The 18,369-nt window shown below is 35.2% G+C and overlaps 1 protein-coding gene across 10 annotated transcripts; it reads right to left on the reverse strand.

The window, feature by feature from the left end:
* Positions 1–2,717: 2,717 nt before the first annotated feature.
* Positions 2,718–10,123, reverse strand: LOC107820733 (uncharacterized). Of its 10 annotated transcripts, none has more exons than XR_001655980.2 (8): positions 9,040–10,123; positions 6,075–6,371; positions 5,745–5,870; positions 4,938–5,018; positions 4,415–4,465; positions 4,073–4,147; positions 3,892–3,959; positions 2,718–3,307 (listed from the first exon to the last, which is right to left on the reverse strand). XR_001655980.2 is itself a non-coding variant. In XM_016647073.2 (8 exons), exons 1-8 carry the CDS (start codon positions 9,908–9,910, stop codon positions 3,247–3,249), a joined length of 1,626 nt encoding a protein of 541 aa, XP_016502559.1. In that variant the 5' UTR covers positions 9,911–10,109; the 3' UTR covers positions 2,718–3,246. The 10 variants fall into 10 exon arrangements, 3 of the variants coding, with proteins under 3 accessions (XP_016502559.1, XP_016502558.1, XP_016502557.1); XR_012707820.1 differs by having other exon boundaries at positions 4,411–4,465; XR_012707818.1 differs by having other exon boundaries at positions 2,718–3,302; positions 4,411–4,461; positions 9,040–10,109.
* Positions 10,124–18,369: the final 8,246 nt, after the last annotated feature.

Below are 18,369 nucleotides of genomic sequence, written 5' to 3' on the forward strand. Positions count from 1 at the left end.
GCTAATAAAATTTAAGGAGAGGTCCAATCTGATATTGGGTTTACAACAAAAAAGGAGGAGAAGTTTGGTGACTAGGTGAATTAGAGTAGGTAAATATACCCCATATTGGACATACAATTTGGTATATCATTATTAATGACCATTTGTTCATCTATCTTTTTCTGAAATAGTACTATTGGGACATGCATTGTGGTCCGTCTTAATATTTGGTACAAATGATATAGCTTTGTGTAGATGAGATGAGTGTAATCAATCGTGATTTTGTTAATCTTCTTGTTCAATTTTAGTTAAACAAGCTACCACAATATTTTTCTATGAAAGCGGGCGGATTAGTAATTTGGCTTGGTTGGCTTTTCATCCGCCGTTGAATTTTTTATTCGCATGATGTATCAAAATATGTATCGTCCTCACATATAGGATAAGACTGCTTACAATAGACCATTGTGGTCCGTCCCTTCTCCGGACTCCGCGCATAATAAGAGCTTAGTGCACCGGGCGCCCTTTATATTCTCCTCACATATAATTCAATAGCACTAGTAATTCCTCCGACACCATCCACCAGATGAAAGAGCATAAAGATTTAGCTTTTCCCCTTCTTGAATCCACAATATACTCCCTCATATTTGGAAGAAAAAAGTAAAAGAAAAGGAAACTATAGTTTAGTCTCTAAAAAGTTCCTAATAAACCTAGCAATACTTTGTAATTGAAGCAGCCAACATTGAAAGGGACAGGTGGAATACCCGCCTTGCTACATTCAAAATTTTAAGAGAGGAAAGTTCTTTATTATGCAAATTAAAATTCTTTAATTCAATAAAATTTCAAGTGTAATAAAGACATGTTAGGCGAGAAAATCCAATTGATGGCCATATCCTTGAGATATTTGGGAGGGGATAAAATTTCAGTGTTGGGTTATTTTCATTGTGAGTTGGGAAGATTGTGTTGAAAGAGAAAGGAGAATAATGAATATTGTGAGAGGATGAAATTTAGGTGGCGTTTGGAGATAAAAATATGTGAGATTTAAAAAAAGTAATTTTGAAGTTAAGTTAAAAAAAATATTTAAAAATTAAAATTATGTTTGGACATGTATTTAACTTGAAATATATTATGGTTTTGTAAGAGAAAAACATTATTTACTTTTAAAAAAAGAAGATAAAACCCACTTTTTCAAGTTTGAAACTCATCTTAAGACTTTTTTATAACTCATCTTCAAAATTCAAGAAATATAAAACCAAATACTCGGTAATATTTTGAAGATGAATTCAAGAAAAAAAGTGAAATAAAGGGATATTGAAAAAAAAGATATAGTTATATTTGTGGACACCCATGAATACATGTGAAGATGTCAAGATCATCCTCGTAATAATTAGGGGTAGGCTAGTAGGAGGGGTAGGTCCATTATCTTGTGGGCACATAGTCATTGTCAGGTTTTGTCTTAAGTGTATGCAAGGTAGGTTTCATATGGCAGTTTAGATATATATTCAATTGTCTCATGTCACATTTACCCATTTGATCCTTAAAAGAGAAAAAGATGTTGATCATTTTCGACTGTCCCACTTTTCCATTTTGTAATGAATGTTAAGCCTCCCCAAACTTCCAATAATCAATTTGTTTTTGATTAATTAATTTGAAAAGTACTTCTGAACAACAATTATTGTTTGGCTAAATTATAAAAAAATGCTTTTAAATATTTTTTTCTCAGAAGTGCTTTTCAAAAAAGTGTTTCTGAAAGAATCTACTTTTTTTTTGTTTCTACAAAATTGTTTCTACCTCTACTCAAAAACATTTTTTTTAATTCTAAAAGCTTGGTCAAATACTTCAACTAAGTGCTTTTACACGATTTTAAGAGGATGTTTGAATTGACTTTTAACTCTGGTCAAATCAGCTTTTAAGCTCTTTTTAACTTTTTTCAAATTTTTAACAAAGTTAAAAAAATACTTAAAATAAGTTAAAAATTGCTTTAAAAAGCCAAAATCAATAAATTAGACGACTCCAACTTATTGCTTTTTGGCTTAAAAACTATTTCTGTTGAGATATCACTTTCTTAAAGCCAACTCAAACAGAATCTAAATTTCTTTTATTATATATGTATACATTGTTTAAGTAGTTGGATTGAATTCACAAAACTCTAGCTAAATCTGCCTCTAAACTAGTGGCTATCAGGCCAAATGCCACGCTGCCACTCAAAAGGAAATAATTATTTGTACGCTCCCAACTCTTGAGTGGAAATGAGAATCCAACTTTATTTCTGTCCCTAATTTTGAATACTGATTTACCCGAACTTGTTCAGTTGTTTACAGTCAAAAGACAGACAAGGAATTGATGTCTGAAGAATCTTTGCAGTGCAACTCAGCCGGACCACACTTCAAACAGCAGCAAACCGATAGAAAAGAACAAAAGCCTCAATTACTTTTTCTTCACTGTAAAGTGGTAACACACATGATTCTACCTGGTAGTTACAGTTAAAGCTTCATTTTCTCAGCAGTGAAATCTACATAGTTTAGCTATTCAGATACTGTTTCGACAATAGCCCTCTACCCCCCCCCCCCAAAAAAAAGGTCTGAAAGACGAGTGATAAGGTTCAAATGGAGGCTATCAAATGAAATACTATACAACACCAGTAATTGTCCAGTCAGCAATGATCCTCGGCCAGAAACCAAATCAGAATTAAGCTGCATACAAGTAAAGAACTTAGCACAGCGGTGAAGAGTCATAGATGGTGAAAACAACATATTATATTCCACTTAAGTCACCACCAAGTTGAGTTCTACAGCATCCATACTCGAGAAAGGCAAGAGATAATAGCAATAAAGAGATAGAACGTCAAAGGAGGAAATTGTTACCCCGCTAATTAACATCCTCGAGATGATTCTCGACTACAATCATGAATAGGCTAAAGACTTCTTATTCCATAATATGTGGTCTATGAATAACGATGTAGTATGACAGCTTAAGTATCCAGGTATCAGTATAACCATAACCCCATATCTGACATACATAATTCTGACAAGCTTATTACAGAAAGAAGCTAAACTTCCAAAAACAAGCCGATATTAGACCAATACAATGGCAGAAGCCCTCTTACCACACGTTTCAACATGGATGCTTGATCTCATACCCCATCAATGTTGAGGATTCCAGTAGCAAAGACCAGGAACACATGTAACATTTATATCATCATACATGCACAGCTTCAGTGGTTACAATGCACTATCTTTGCAGTCATGGAAGTCGTGCAGCACGCGGGCATCAATTGCTGAAAGAGTTGACCTCGCCCAACAGCCAATAGTCAGATCCTCCAATAGCTTCTCTACCAACAAAAACACAATATAAGGTATTAAATATGTTTCTTATACAACCTACATATGGTGTATCAAATAATTCACTGAAAGTAAAATATGAAACCAATAACAAAATTTCGACCCAGATACAACAGGTGAAGATCTAGTTGAATTGACTCAATTATTCACCCTTCACAAGTTATCCGAGAAACAATGACATCTCAACCAGATTAGAATCCATCATAAGAATGTAGTAATTCTTTAAAATTCTTCTATCCATAGCTCGTGCCACCACGCACACATTTTTGAGAAGGAGAAGGAATTTTTTTTTTGTTGAGAAAGATGCCACCACAACCATATACTTCACAAACAATGCATTTATCAATATTTTGTAGATGCATTGAATAGTTACAGGTAAACTATTCGTGTGGAATAGATTATGCTACACACTCCTCTATGCGACCCTCTAACCGATCCAGTTTCTCAAATAGTCTTTCACAAAATACTTCTGAACCCTAAAAACACTAGCAAGTTCTTAATACATCTCTCCGAGATACTGAAAAGTTTTTCATCTGGTAGAGATAGTGAGAAATGAAAAGATCAAGATGCTTACTTCAAGAGCTCAGTCTCCTTCACTTGATATGAACCATTTGATAGATATTGACAGCTGCAGCTCAAAAACTGCTCACCACCCACAAAAGAAGTACAATAGCCAGGTGAAACAAACGAAGATGACCAAGTTCTAAAACTTAAAGAAGGAGCATTTTAATAAACAAATCACTTCTAACACTTACTCCTCCCACAAGAGAACTCCAGCAAAACCACCCGATTGGCATTACTTTTCTATCCAAATGTGAAACGTGAATAGCCTGCAAAAAAAAGGGAGACGAGAAAAGGTTTATATTTCCAAGTCTTCAAAAACTAATTTAGTTTATAAAGCACTGAAACATAAAAAAAATTCTTCATACGAGCAAACAAAATAACTTGATAGTTATGTGTAAGATAGCTCATGTAAATATCTTTTTGACACCAATCAAGCAAAGAAATTTCTGCTGATGCCCATAAGAAATCACCTTGTCAGAAAATCCAAAATACTGGTAGAAAAAGTATGTTAATGAAGGGGAGGACTCACTGACCAAAAAGAACCACTCAGCATCTCTAGGAAATTGCATATGCAAACATACTTCCTGAAAATAACAGAGGGCGTGATCAGCAGAAGTTCTTTATAAACAAAGAGTTTGTTTTCCACCAATGACTGCAATATCTAGGGCTAATGCTTCTAGTATATAAGTCAACAAATTACACCTGCAGGATGTTGTCAATTAATATTTAAAAAGTCAACTCATGTATTTCAAGCATGAAACTCAATAAATCGAACAGGCTGTTGTCATTATTTTTTTTTTGGTAACGTAATAAATTTCATTAGAGAAGGGGCAAAAACGTGCCCGAATACAGTCAACTAAAGGTCAAACTGACCAACAGTTGCACAAAAGAAAGAATTACCTTGTAATGGATGACCTCAAGCATGTTAGTTTAGTTTTGAGTTTGAACTACTCTTTATTCAAGCACGCTAACTACCTTGATTGAATTTTTACTCTTGTCATTAGTAGGAAAAAATTTAGGGATGCATGCTCCAGATACAAATTTAGTTGTGCATACCTTGTCCAAGAAGCAATACTGTATTCGCAGCCAAAGCTGCAATTTCTTGGACCTTTTCACTGGAAAATATTGCTTGCACAACTACATAAAGGTAAAAGAAGAGAACAGTTACTTAAGTTGCTAATAGCTCTTAACTTTATAAATGATCAGTACTGATATAATCAGTGGTCAGAAAAGACCAATCACGTATCTAATCAAATTAATTCATCCTTCTTGGAATAACCTCAAGGAACAGAACATTTGCAAGTTGAATAAACATGCAGAATTGTTGAAAGACTGAGATGCTCTACGAATCACATTGATTATACTCTTAAGAGGATCCAAAAAACTCAGGGAGGAAAAAGAAAGACCAGGATTTATCTGGCTAGATGAACCACTGAAGATAACAATGATGCTCACTGAAAACCAGACCACCAATCACCTGATGGTAGACAAATATAGTATTGATGAACTTTGAAGGCACTTTTGATATGACATAGTCACGAGCACCTTGGGAATCTAATGGAATAACCCATGTACCCTCCTAGTCCCAAATGACACTTGGATTGTGATAGCTCAATGCATTATCAACAGAAAAAGGGAGCTGATAATACAAGGATGGCAATCTTAAAATAAACAAATGAATGTTCTTCATCTACGCATATCCTCGTACATGTAAAACCATCCGAAGTTTGAACTGATGCATATTTGGTGTTACATATCATTTTAATAGGCAACTGAATCAGAAATATTAAAGGCATAATTCATGATATAAAATGCTTCTCCTATTTTAGAAACATGATAATACATGAAAAAGAAAAACAATACCTGAAGTATGTACAAGCTTCTCTGCAGGGTCTTTGCTGTCAGTTTGATTGACAGAAGTATCCATGTCCGTCACCACCATCATGTGAACAGTATGGAGTGCATCTGACATCCAAACAGTCTGTGATCCTGAAAAGATGGAACATTCAATGGCATTACAGAACAGAATTTTTTATTCTCATGATAAAGCTAAAGGAGAATGCTGATATTCTATGACATAGCCTTTTTATATAAATTTCTGAAGTAAGATATTAGCAAACTAACACGGCATTACCTCCCCCAAAATGAACAAAATGAACACAAAGTTATGAATTGAAAGGGATGGGCTTATACTTGTAGAAGAATCCGGGAAAACAACGAGCTTTCGAACTTTCATGTTGTGAGTCAACTGTTTCATGTAATAAGGTGTCTCTGATCCCTGGACAGAAGCTGCCAGGAACAAGAGGTGAAGATTTCCTTCAGAGTCCAAGATCAGATACTTGGTTGAAGACAAGGCCTGAATGCCAATTGCTTTTGCTGACTTAGCCGGCATCTTGATTGACTCGAAATTATCATCCTTGCTCTTGAATGCCACAAAGCTTGCAATCCATTCTATGGAATTTTGTGTAAGTCTCACAGACCTTAACTTTGCTGCAAGTTAGAATGCACAATCAGCAGCTGTAGGAAATGACAAAATTAGAGCTTCAAGATCTAATATGATGGAGAAATCACAGAAAACTTAAAGCAAGTTGTAAATGATACATTATTACATTTTTAAAATAGCAAAAATAGCAGAGGTACCTTAGTCACAAAATTAAGACAAGACCAGCCCAAATAAAAGGAAAAAAAATGGTGATGGAGGCAGACATGAAAATAGTAGAACTAAGGAATTTTTTTTACTGGAAATAAGTATAATAATCTCCTACAAGCCTTGTCATGCATTCATATCTTTGAGCGGGCGAAAGAAACATAGAGGAGGTACAGAGGACAAGAAACGGAATGCCAAGTGTTCCACACCAAAATTCAAAGAATGAAATTAGGGCTAAAGTCTTCAGTTCGGTCGTTAGCTTAACTAATTCACACCGCACTCTATGACTTTGACAGTGACACTGACATTATACAAATCATTGGTGTCATACTTGTTTTGTACTATTTTTCATTAGGAAGGGTCTGTCACAAAAGGCGGATAAGGATAAAATATTGCAACCCTAACCTGTTGGTTTATTGTTTGGAACAGGGAAGTTACCCCCTCCATCCCAAAATACTTGACCTACTCTCTTCTGTTATCCATCTTGAAAAACATTACCAATTTTTTTAACAGAACTTTTTTCTGCATCCTAACTCCTAAAATTCAAGAAAATATAACTAATGCTAGTTCACATTATCTCCAGGTCGATTTGACATCTTTCTAAATGACTACTTCAACCTTTCACATTTCAAAAAATATATTTTAAACGTGTATGAAACTCAATACAATAATAAACTCAAAAAAATACTCTCAGTGCCCGTGCAGGTAAAGGTAGAACTGGAATAAAGCATTACCATCATTCCAACGTAAATATACTAATCCAAGACTAGCTGAACCAGATAATTTCAATGAAAGCACCATCTCATTTAGTTTCTTCACTCTTGATGATACCTTTCAGACCATAGATGTGTCTAGTTTCCAAGACAATAAATGTGTCTCTCAGAAAGGAAAAGAGAGAGAGAGATAAAGATAAAGATATATATATATATATATATATATATATGAGAGAGAGAGAGAGAGAAAGAGAAGAGGAGGATGAAGTGTATCATCTAAAGAGAACTCACAACATAATTAAAGCCGTATCTTTGATAAGTCAAACAAAATATTACACCAGTTACAAGTCAACCAATCAATGGCGCCTCAATCCCAATTATTCAGGGTGTGCTATAAAAATCCCCTTTTTGATAAAGTAAGTAGTTTCATATTTGCAAACAGTCTCTCTATCCTCACAAGGTAGGGGTAAGGTCTGCATACACACTACCCTCCCAAGACCCCATTGGTGTGGGATAATATTGGGTATGTTGTTCTTGTTGTTGTAAGTAGTTTCATATTCATTGATGGCATCAAGAAGATGTAATGGATACAAAAGAGAAAGTTAGCTCCATAACATGACTACTTTCTAACATAAGATCAGGAAGTTAGCAAAATCAAAAAAATGATCAATATTATTTGCTGAACACAAGCTACTGGGAAGACATTTAGGGATAAGAATACTCTGTATCCATTCTGCTCTATTCACGTTCATTTCATTATGATAGTAACTAATTTTAAGAGTTCTCTAAAACTAGAGGTTGTGTACATCTCACTCTTATCCCTATGTGAATATATAAGTCTCTAACCAGAATAAAGTGACGCTTTGACGAACACCCGGCATGTAAATAAACCTAATCTTAATTAATTGGTATCGCTTATAAGGATCCTATTATTATATTGTATTATGTTCTTAGTTAAGTCTGTTTGATTCGAAATCAATTGGATATCTTTTAGCCTGCTTTTCTCCATTTGATTTTAGGTCCTCTTTTATCATTTTTAATCATTATAAAACTGCAACTATGAATCGGCACATATGGAGATATACGTATGACATAACTAAACCATTTAAGATAACATCTCATTATATCATCCATGGGTGTTACTTGTACTCTCTAACAGATGTGATAGTATCTAACATCCGTCAAATTCTGTATATCTGCATCCATCATAACGTCCTTATATCTATGAAACACATCTGAAGCTCAAATTATCCCAAGCATGACATTGTTGGTATCAGACTATTCTAATAGGATGTATTTACCAAGCATACTAAGAAGGTACTCTTTTGAAGACAATTTAGAAAGTCAAACCCCGTGACTTGTGAAGTTATGGGTCTTGAGAGGGGTGCAGCGGTCGCTAAAGTTGCGGATAAATAGCAGGAAACCAGTTCATTTTATTTAACCTTTCTAGGCAGCTATTTCTACTTAGAAACTAATCCAAGCAATGTATACACGAAATACCCACTAAAGTATTGCTTTTACATAGAGTACATAGACAAGTTTTAAGGAGCTAATTACCTTGAGGAATACTATGATCTTACCTAATTTTATACAAAGATATGCTGGACTAAAAAAAGTAAAAAACTGAGTAAAACAGTAGATACATGTACAGATCCTGTATCCAGGCTTAAGCAGTCCATATCACCAGAAATGCAAAATAGCAATTTAAAAGCAATAACCATTAAAACAGCTAGGGGTCTCCACCCTAAGCTTCTCAAATAGCTACAAAAAGACAGCAAACAAGAAAGTATTTCAGCACCTGATCCAGTGCGGTTTTCGATCCTTTCCTCCAACACACCAGTGGAAGGGAACTTCAATTCCGTAGTGAATTTGTTACCATCAGCAGAACAAATCTCAGCATTAATTCCATTAATCATCCCATTTCGTAAAGACACCTTTTTTATCTCCATCTTATCTTTTTCTAACCCTCCATTCAAACTCTTCTTCTCTTTCTTAATAACTCTTCCTTTGACCAATGGCCTCAAGGGTAAAACCCTAACCCCATTATTTTCCCCCAAAATCAGGAACCCAAACGAAAGACTAATCGAAAACACCGGCAATGAACAATCAATCACAGCACACTTCATTAGCTTCACCTCATTATCCCTCAGGTGCTTCACAGCAAAAATCCAAATTTTACCATTCAAAATAGAGTATAGAGCAAACACATTCACATCCCCAACCAATTTCAGCGAAACCCCATGAGAAACCCTAAAAACAACCCCAGATTTACTCTCGTCAAACTTGAAATCACTGTGATTGCACACAACTTTCGCCGGAGCAAAACTTTTCCGGGCGGCGTTGAGGATGTAGAAGCGGAGGAGAATGGAGGAACCGCCGGAGATAGGAGAAGAGATGAGAAAGAGGGTAGTAGGGTAAGGGTTCCGGAGGAGGAGGAAAGCGGCGGCAGAGACGGGCGGAGGGATGGTGGTTTGAGGAGGAGGAAAGGAGGAGAGAGAGAAAGGGGAAAAAGAAGGGTAGAGAGAGATAGAGGAATCGGAATGGAAGAGAGCTAAAGAGAGAGAAGAAGGGTCAAAGAGGAAAGAAGAAAAGTGAGGGGGTGGAGAAGGGAAAGAAGGTGAAAAGAAAGGGGGTTTTGGGAGAAATAGCTGATGAGCTTCAACAACCATTGTTATTGTGAAACTGTAATGAAGTTTGATGAAGGAGGAGGAGAGAAGAGAATGGGTTTCGGACAATTTGGATTTTGGACCGGTTTTTGTGGCAATGTTAATGTTGATGTTCGGAGAAGAAGAACCATTTCAATTTTTGCAATTGGTGAATTCGTTTTTGTTAATGTCGTGGGTCGTGAGTCGTGACGCACATGAAAAAGGTAAAGTGGAGATGAAACACAGAAAATTGATGGTAAGCTAAACCCCTGAACTATTTCACTAAACCAGAGTAAATTTTTTATATGCATTAATTAATAATCTGATATACTAATTAAATAAATGTTAAACTTGTTATAAATATATTATATTATGGATGTTCATTTAGTACTCCGTTGTAAATAAGCTTCCTGAAGAAGCTTATCCATATGGGACTCCACCGTAAATATGTTTATCTATTTAAGTACTCTATTGGAAATAAGCTTCTTGAAAAAACTTATCACTTCGATACCCGGTTATGGATAAACATTACCCCCGATAGAAGATTATCCATACCGGGTATAATAAGCTTATCCTTCCAGTATGGATAAATATTACCCCCGGTAGAAGATTATTCATATCAGGTATAATAAGCTTATCCTTTCACTACTCCGTTATGGATAAACATTGTTCTCAGTAGAAGATTATCCATATCTGGTATAGTAGCAGCTTACACAACAGCTTCCTTTCTTCTATAAATAGAAGAAATTTCAGTTCATTATGTACATCAGTTTGAATTCGAATAATATAACAGTTTCTCTCTATACTTGTCTTTACTTTACAGTCTTTATTTTATAACACGTTATCAGCACGAGACTCTGCCATCTCGAGCAAATATTTTGAGTCGTCTGAGGTAAGAACTTTCTTTTCCTAAATAATGTCAAATCTTTCTAAACTTGAATTTGTAGTCCTGGATATACCGGGCAAAAGCTACATGTCTTGGGTGCTTGATGCTGAAATTCATCTTGATGTGATGGGTCTGGCAGACACCATCAAAGACAAAAATCAGGCATCAAACCAAGACTGTGCCAAAGCAATGATATTCCTACGTCATCACCTTGATGAGGGCCTGAAAATGAAATATCTTACTGTTAAAGATCCAGTCATACTGTGGAATAATTTGAAAGATAGATATGACCACCTGAAGATGGTCGTTCTTCCACATGCACGATATGATTGGACTCATCTAAGGCTACAAGATTTTAAATCTATCAGTGAGTATAATTCTGCTATGTTCAGAATTATTTCTCAATTGAAGTTATGTGATGATAATGTGAGCACGTGATTTTTGCCCTATGTGAGAATTACTCCCAAAAATTCAAAATAAAATAATTTTCCTTTGTGTGCAATTGTGAGAATTTTCGTGGCATTTTTGGATAATTATTGGTATTTGTCTGTGCATATTTATTTGTTAAATTAATAAAAATACAAAAATATATCGCATTTGCATTGAGGATTTAAGTTTACAATTAGAAGTAATTAAGTTTGTTTTACAAGAATGAAAATTACAAAAATATGCATCGTTTGCATTTTTAGCATTCAATGTCAAATTGTGCAATTTTGTTTTAATTGGTGTTTAATTATGTATGATAATTGTTGCTAGGAATTAATTAGTATTTTTGATAAGTTAATTTAGTTTATAACTTAAATTAGAATTTTAGTTTTATTAATTAGAACGTAAAAGAAAAGAGAGCAAAAAATATAAAGAAAATCGGAATTAGGCCTCTTCTTCAATTTTAAACATAGGCCCAAATAACCCCTTATCCAACCCAAACCCCCACCGGGTCAACCCGACCCGGTCCGCCCCATAACCCAAACGAGTTACCCCCCCCCCCTCTTCCCATTTTTCATTCTTCATTTTCCCCAAACCCTAAAAAAACATCCCCCCCCCCTTCTTCTCTCCATCTTCTCCAAACGACCCCAAGCTCCAGCTCCCATGGCTGCCCTCCCATGGCTGACCCCAAGCTCCAGCTCCTTCGTCGTCCATGGTTCTTCTTCGAACCAACAACCCAGCCTCCATAACCACCAGTGACGCAGCCAACCAGACGACGCCATGGTTGCTTCTTCTTCTTCTTCTTCTTCTTCTTCTTCTTCTTCTTCTTCTTCTTCTTCTTCTTCTTCTTCTTCTTCTTCTTCTTCTTCTTCTTCTTCTTCTTCGGTCTGCTCAACACACACACACACAGCCTCCACGTCCACCAGCAGCTCCGGTCATCTTCTTCCTCGTTCCACCTGAAACCTCAGCAAGTTCCATCTCCGCACAACCCCCTACGGACTGCCCAGCGCCCCAGTACTGCGTTCCTGTTCGTCGAGCAACCTAGCTCACTCGTGCATCAACCAGTCACGACCCTCGTCGTCCACCCAAACCACCCGCGACGACACTGCCAACGACCCCCGCCATTGACGAGCAGCAGTGTTGTTGCAGCTTCTTCGACAGTGCTGCTGCTTCATCTCACGATGCACAGCAGCCTCACGCTGCCTCGTCGCCCACCAGCAGCTGAGCAGCTCGTCGTTAACCATCGTCGAGGTCGTCCACCAGCAGCAGCTTCATCTCACGTCGAGGTCGTTGGCAGTCTTGGTTCGAGTTTTCCGTTTCCGTTCGAGTTCGTCGTTGTTCGTTTTCGGTTAGTTGGTTTAAGTTTCATTTCTGTCCGTATTTTGTTTGATATTATCGGATCTGAAATCAGTATATGTTTGATTCTTTTCTTGTTCGTTGTTTTTCATTTCTTGATTATTTCTTCAGTTTGTTTTTCTTCATTTGTTCTTGTTTAGTTTTAATATAGAAGTGTGTTAGTTTAATCACTTGAATCCTTTATCTTGGTTATAATGTTGTTAGATTTAATTTGAAGTTCAATTGATTATTGAGTTTAGTGATTTGAATCTACTTGTTTGTTATGTTCAATTTGTTACTGTTGTTGAATCTGAAAGTATGTTTGTTGTTAAAAATATTGTTCAGTCAAAATGATTTCAGTTGTTTCTTTATTGTTCATCATATGGTTTGGTTCCCTGAATCTTTAGTCTTTATTTTGATTATATTTGACATAATCTGAGTTTCTAGCTTAAAACTGTTGATGAAATTTGATTAGGAATTGGTTATAGCTGCTGTATTTTGGTTAATTGATTAGGTGAATTGGTTATAGCTGATGGGGGTAGAATGGTAATTTCAGAGGGTATTTTTGGAATTAAAAATTTGAACAATTATTTATTTTGAGTGCTTTGTCCACTAAGCACTAATAATATTAAAATAAGGTATTAAAATAATATAGTGGGGGACAAGACATATATTAGTGGGGAATAATACATTTGTTTAATAAAAATGGGGGACAAGACATGTAGTAGTGGGATTACGGGGCTCAAGAAGATGTGACCTTTTCTTTATTTGTTTAAAGTGGTCTGTTTTTTGGACATAAATAAGGGGAGTTTGGGCAGAATTAAGGACGAACTTTTTTAAAAAAAAAAACTTGGAGAGTCAGAGTTAGAGAGTTAAAAAAATAGACTGGATTTTATCATCAAAAAAATTCAGAGCTTAAGTTGAAAAGAAAACTGATTTGTCAGAACTTAAGAAATTCAGTCTTTGAGAATTAAAAAACTGAAAGTGAAGCCTTTCTTTACTACTGAGGATCAGAATATTGTTACTGCTTCTGTGGTTTGCATTTGGTACTACTGATTTTCAGATTGGTTTTCCTGGGTTTTCTTTTGGTTTTGGAGGGCTGTTTCATTGAATGATTGGGTTTCTGGTATTGGTATTGCTGTCGGGTTATTTTTGAATCTGTTATTGGATGTGGAATCATCTCTGTTGGTTTGAAAATCCATCCCTGGGTGTTCAATTTGCTACTGTTGTTGCTGATTGTTCTGGTTGCTTTGCTAATGCTGATCTTCCTCTTCTTTTACTTCCAATACCAGGTACATGGATGTAACCTTGTCGATATTGTAAGTTGAAATGTGAAAGCATGAATACATATGAAGAATGGAACTTTGAAGTTTTAATTTAGCTTTTTCTTTGTTTCTTTTACTGATTGTATTTAGGCTATTTCATGTATTATTATTCTGTAAATTTCTGTCGCTTTGTATAACTAGGCATCTTGTAGTGATGTATTAAACAATACTCTGCTTTAGTTTGATTATTAGGTAATATATATTTAAGCATGCTCATTACTGTCAAACTGTTTAATAATTGGAATAAGAGGAAAATAACATAAGTTGGTCTTTAGTGAATCGGCTTGGCAAAACTGATTAGTTCACTAGCTATGAAGGTTTTAATATTGTCAACAGTAGGTTAATCGTGAACATGTAGCTAAATTTAGTTAAAGCATGAATTTAAATTAATTTCGTGAATTAGGCATTTTGGCATGATTTGAGTTCAAACAAGACGAGTTAACGTTTAAATTTAATAAACTTTCGAATATGCATTAGTAAGTAAGATTGATTCTAGTTTCAAATAGTTGTAAATAATTAATTCCAACGGTTCAAGTTATCTAACAATGCGAGTTTAATCTAGTTATAGGATATATAGTTTCTTTTGAATATATTATTTGTCGATTCCGTATTTTATTTATAATTCAATTTTAGTAATATTCCTTTCTGTTAACATTTGTCTTAATCTAGCATTTAATATGTTACGCCTTTTTTTTCAAGCATGTAATTAATTAGGATTTTGTTCTCTTCTATTTTAGAGACGAATTTAATAGAAATGTAGTCACTTTAGGATATCCTTAAAATAAATGAGGCGTGCTTCGCCAAAATAAATCACAAGCTGCGGGGCCCTCTATACGTGTTTGTAAAGTTACTTAGACTTCGGGACATGTCGTTTAACAAAATTTCACGGCCTTACCCAAAACAATGATACGCTAGTCGCTTAGGGCGCGCATTTAATAAATTACTTCCTTAAAAATGGGTGTGCATTTATGTAACCCAAATCCAAATCTCAACGAAGTTGGGACGTATCAAAAATTGCGGGTACATTTATGTGGCGCAATTCGAGATGCATTCTCACGACATTGCAATTCTTTGAATAAATAATAACAAAGCGGTAAGCAGTTAAAATTTGCACGTAGGTTCATAATTGTAAAAAATCAGATAATTAAGCCGAATATGACAGTTGAACGACCGTGGTAGAACCACGGAACTCGGGAATGCCTAACACCTTCTCCCGGGTTAACAGAATTCCTTACTCGGATTTCTGGTTCGCGGACTGTTAAACAGAGTCATTCTTTTCCTCGATTCGGGATTAAAACCGATGACTTGGGACACCATAAATCTCCCAAGTGGCGACTCTGATTCTTTAATAATAATCCTGTTTCGCTTGTCCTTTAATTGGAAAAAGTCCTCTACGCCTTTGCGGGCGCGCGTAAAAAGGAGGTGTGACAGATAATATTACCGATCATGATATGTTGGAGAAAACTTTCATCACTTTTCATGTCTCGAATATGCTCCTGCAGCAGCAATATCGAAAGATGGGATTTACAAAAGTATTCTGAACTTATCTTACATCTTCTTATAGCCGAGCAATATAATGGGCTATTAATGAAAAATCATGAAAGCCGACCTACTGGTTCTTGTCCATTCCGTGAAGTGAATGAGACGAACTTCCACCAGGCTAAACGTAAAAAAGGTCGTGGCCCCAGTCATGGTCGTGGTCGGGAAAGAAACTCTAATCATGGTAATAATAATGTACCAAAGAACGCTCCTCACCACCAGCAGTGGAAAAGGAAGGAACAAAAGCATGAAACGGTGCAAGCACCAAATGCAGAAAATGCATGCTATAGATGTGGAGAAAAAGGGCACTGGTCACGTACATGTCGTACGCCAAAGCACCTGGTTGAGCTTTATCAAGCCTCCCTAAAGAAGACAGAGAAAAATGTTGAAGCAAATTTTATTTCTGAAGATAATTTAGACTTCATGCATTTGGATGTAACTGATTACCTTGCACTCCCAGAAGGAGAAACAAGTCATGTAATCGGTGGTGAATCTGTAAAAATGTAAATATTTTAATTTTTGTTATTTGTAATAGATAGTATGGTTATGTAATTGTTGTACATAAAGAAAAATTATGATTTGATAATGATGTTTACTATAATATATCTTGTTTATGTCATTTTGAAGAATATGGATAACATTATTAGATCAACTTAAACTCTACCAGAGTTTGCAAGAAATATACAACCACAAGAAGTGATTATATTTCGTATATCTCATTGTAATTATATTTTGTTAACTGCCAGAAGTGGTATATGTCTATGATCACCAGAAGTGATAATTTAGGCTTTCTATGGTTACAATTGAAGATAAGCTACATAAATATTCTCTATATTAAATGCACGCCTCGATTTGCTCCTGAAGTAGTAAATATTTTAAAAGAAGTTGAGGCATCACAATTTGATGTGATTAATGCGCATTCAGATAATTATGTTCGATTTCCTGAAGAATGAGAACTTTTGATAATATTAATCCATTCCCTGAAGTGAATGTGACAATACTAATAAGTCGGGTAAATATGAACGCGCTCTTGATATGAATACATTACAATTCACCTCCAGAAGAGTTAATATAATTGAGAGAATATATACTCAATATTTCGTATTTTAAATTTGCTCCTGAAGAAGTAACACAATTGAAATTGCCTCCTGAAGTGGAAAAGTATTATGAAGAGGAGTTTTCGTGTGCTTAAACAATTGTTTTACATTGTTTATTTGATTGTGATTTTCTCTCATGACACCAGCAGTGTCTGAACAATATTTGATAGTACAAAATGTATCAACAACTCTTGAAGAGCTAAATGTTTGTCTAAAGAATACATGACACCAGTAGTGCCAGATAAATATTAGATTGTGGATAATAAATGAAGGCTCTCGAAGAGCTTATATACAAATATGTCATTCATATTATATGATTATGGTTAAAACATATGTTGTAGTAAACCTGAAGTTTACTAATACAAATGGTTATCATATTGAGACTATAAATGATTGGAAGATTGATAATCTTCATGTTTCCACAATCATAGGGGTAAAATAATATGTATGTGAGAAGTTACCCGTCTTATTCTTTAATTTGGACTATATCATGTATCACAGTAAACCAGAAGTTTACTAAAGCAAAAGTTTATGCCATAGTAAACCAGAAGTTTACTAAGAGATAGCACATGACATGATAAACTTGAAGTTTTCATTTGCCATTTTTAAATGAGCTATTTGAGAATTCAGATAAGCATATACTAAAGAACTAGAAGATTCTTCAGGAATTCTCATGTGTTGCTTGTTCTCATAATGAATTGATTATACCAGCTAAAGTTGGGACTAAGACCCCTGATTCTGAAATATATAAAAGGTGAATATGGGCCCGTTCACCTATCATGTGAACCACTTATAGGTGCATATATGAGATGGTTACATGTGTAATTATTGTCAACCTGCAGTTTGGCATTTGGAATTGCTTTTCTCGATTAAGAGCATAATTTTCAGATTATGAAATCAAGACAGTTCATCTTGATAATGTTGGTTTATATCCAAGCTGGTTTAGCATTGAATACCTCCTATTAATGGCTAAACCATTGCTTATGAGAACAAAGCTTCATGTGTTGGTCTAAGATTTTCTAAATTGCATATAGCAGCACTTGTATGCATCAGATCAACAATATATGATAAGTCCTCCCTTCTCAATTGGTTTAGGATCAGAAACCAAATATTTTTACTATCTTTTGTTGCGTAGTATATGATTAATTTCTCTACCATAATACACAAAGATATGTTTCCCAAAGATGATTGGGGATACATGTTAGTTTTTCTAACATTTGGAGGATGGAATAAACAGTTGAAAAATATGCTACATGAATCGAATTATAATGATCCTCACTTAGAAGATAATTCAAGTCGAATGCCAGAAGCATTTGCTGATCCAAAATTAAATATCATATTTCAGCTGCAAATGCTCCTATTAAAATTAAAGTCCCTGAAGGATAGAGTTTACTGTACGCATGAAGCATGGTAGACCAATCGGTTCCAAAGGTAACAATCCTTGAGTTAAGTAGGAGCTAATGATCAAAATGATCATAATGAGGAGAAAATAAGCTCTAGAAGAGCCCACGACATAACTTTTCATGAAACACCCGAAAAAGTTCAGGTACCTGAAAATAAAGAAAGTGATGAGATCTCCACAAGTTATGTCGTTTCGGAACTGACACAAAATGATCGTCGACGATATATTTAATACAATATAGTGCACAATATTGTAAAAGATTGTGAGGATCGGACTAGCAGTACAGACGCTTGAAGATGTCATACCATTTAGATACAAGTCTTAACCTATATGACTTATTTGGTTAAATCTATATGAAGATCTTTGAAAGATTGAAAATGCCCGAAGCATATAATTCAAAGTCTTGAGAAATGTACTCGATCAAATTATAAAGATCTTTGTACGGTTTAAAGCAATCTGTGCGTTTGTGGTAT

Source organism: Nicotiana tabacum, chromosome 3 (genome assembly GCF_000715075.1).
Source record: "Nicotiana tabacum cultivar K326 chromosome 3, ASM71507v2, whole genome shotgun sequence".
NCBI lineage: Eukaryota > Viridiplantae > Streptophyta > Magnoliopsida > Solanales > Solanaceae > Nicotiana > Nicotiana tabacum.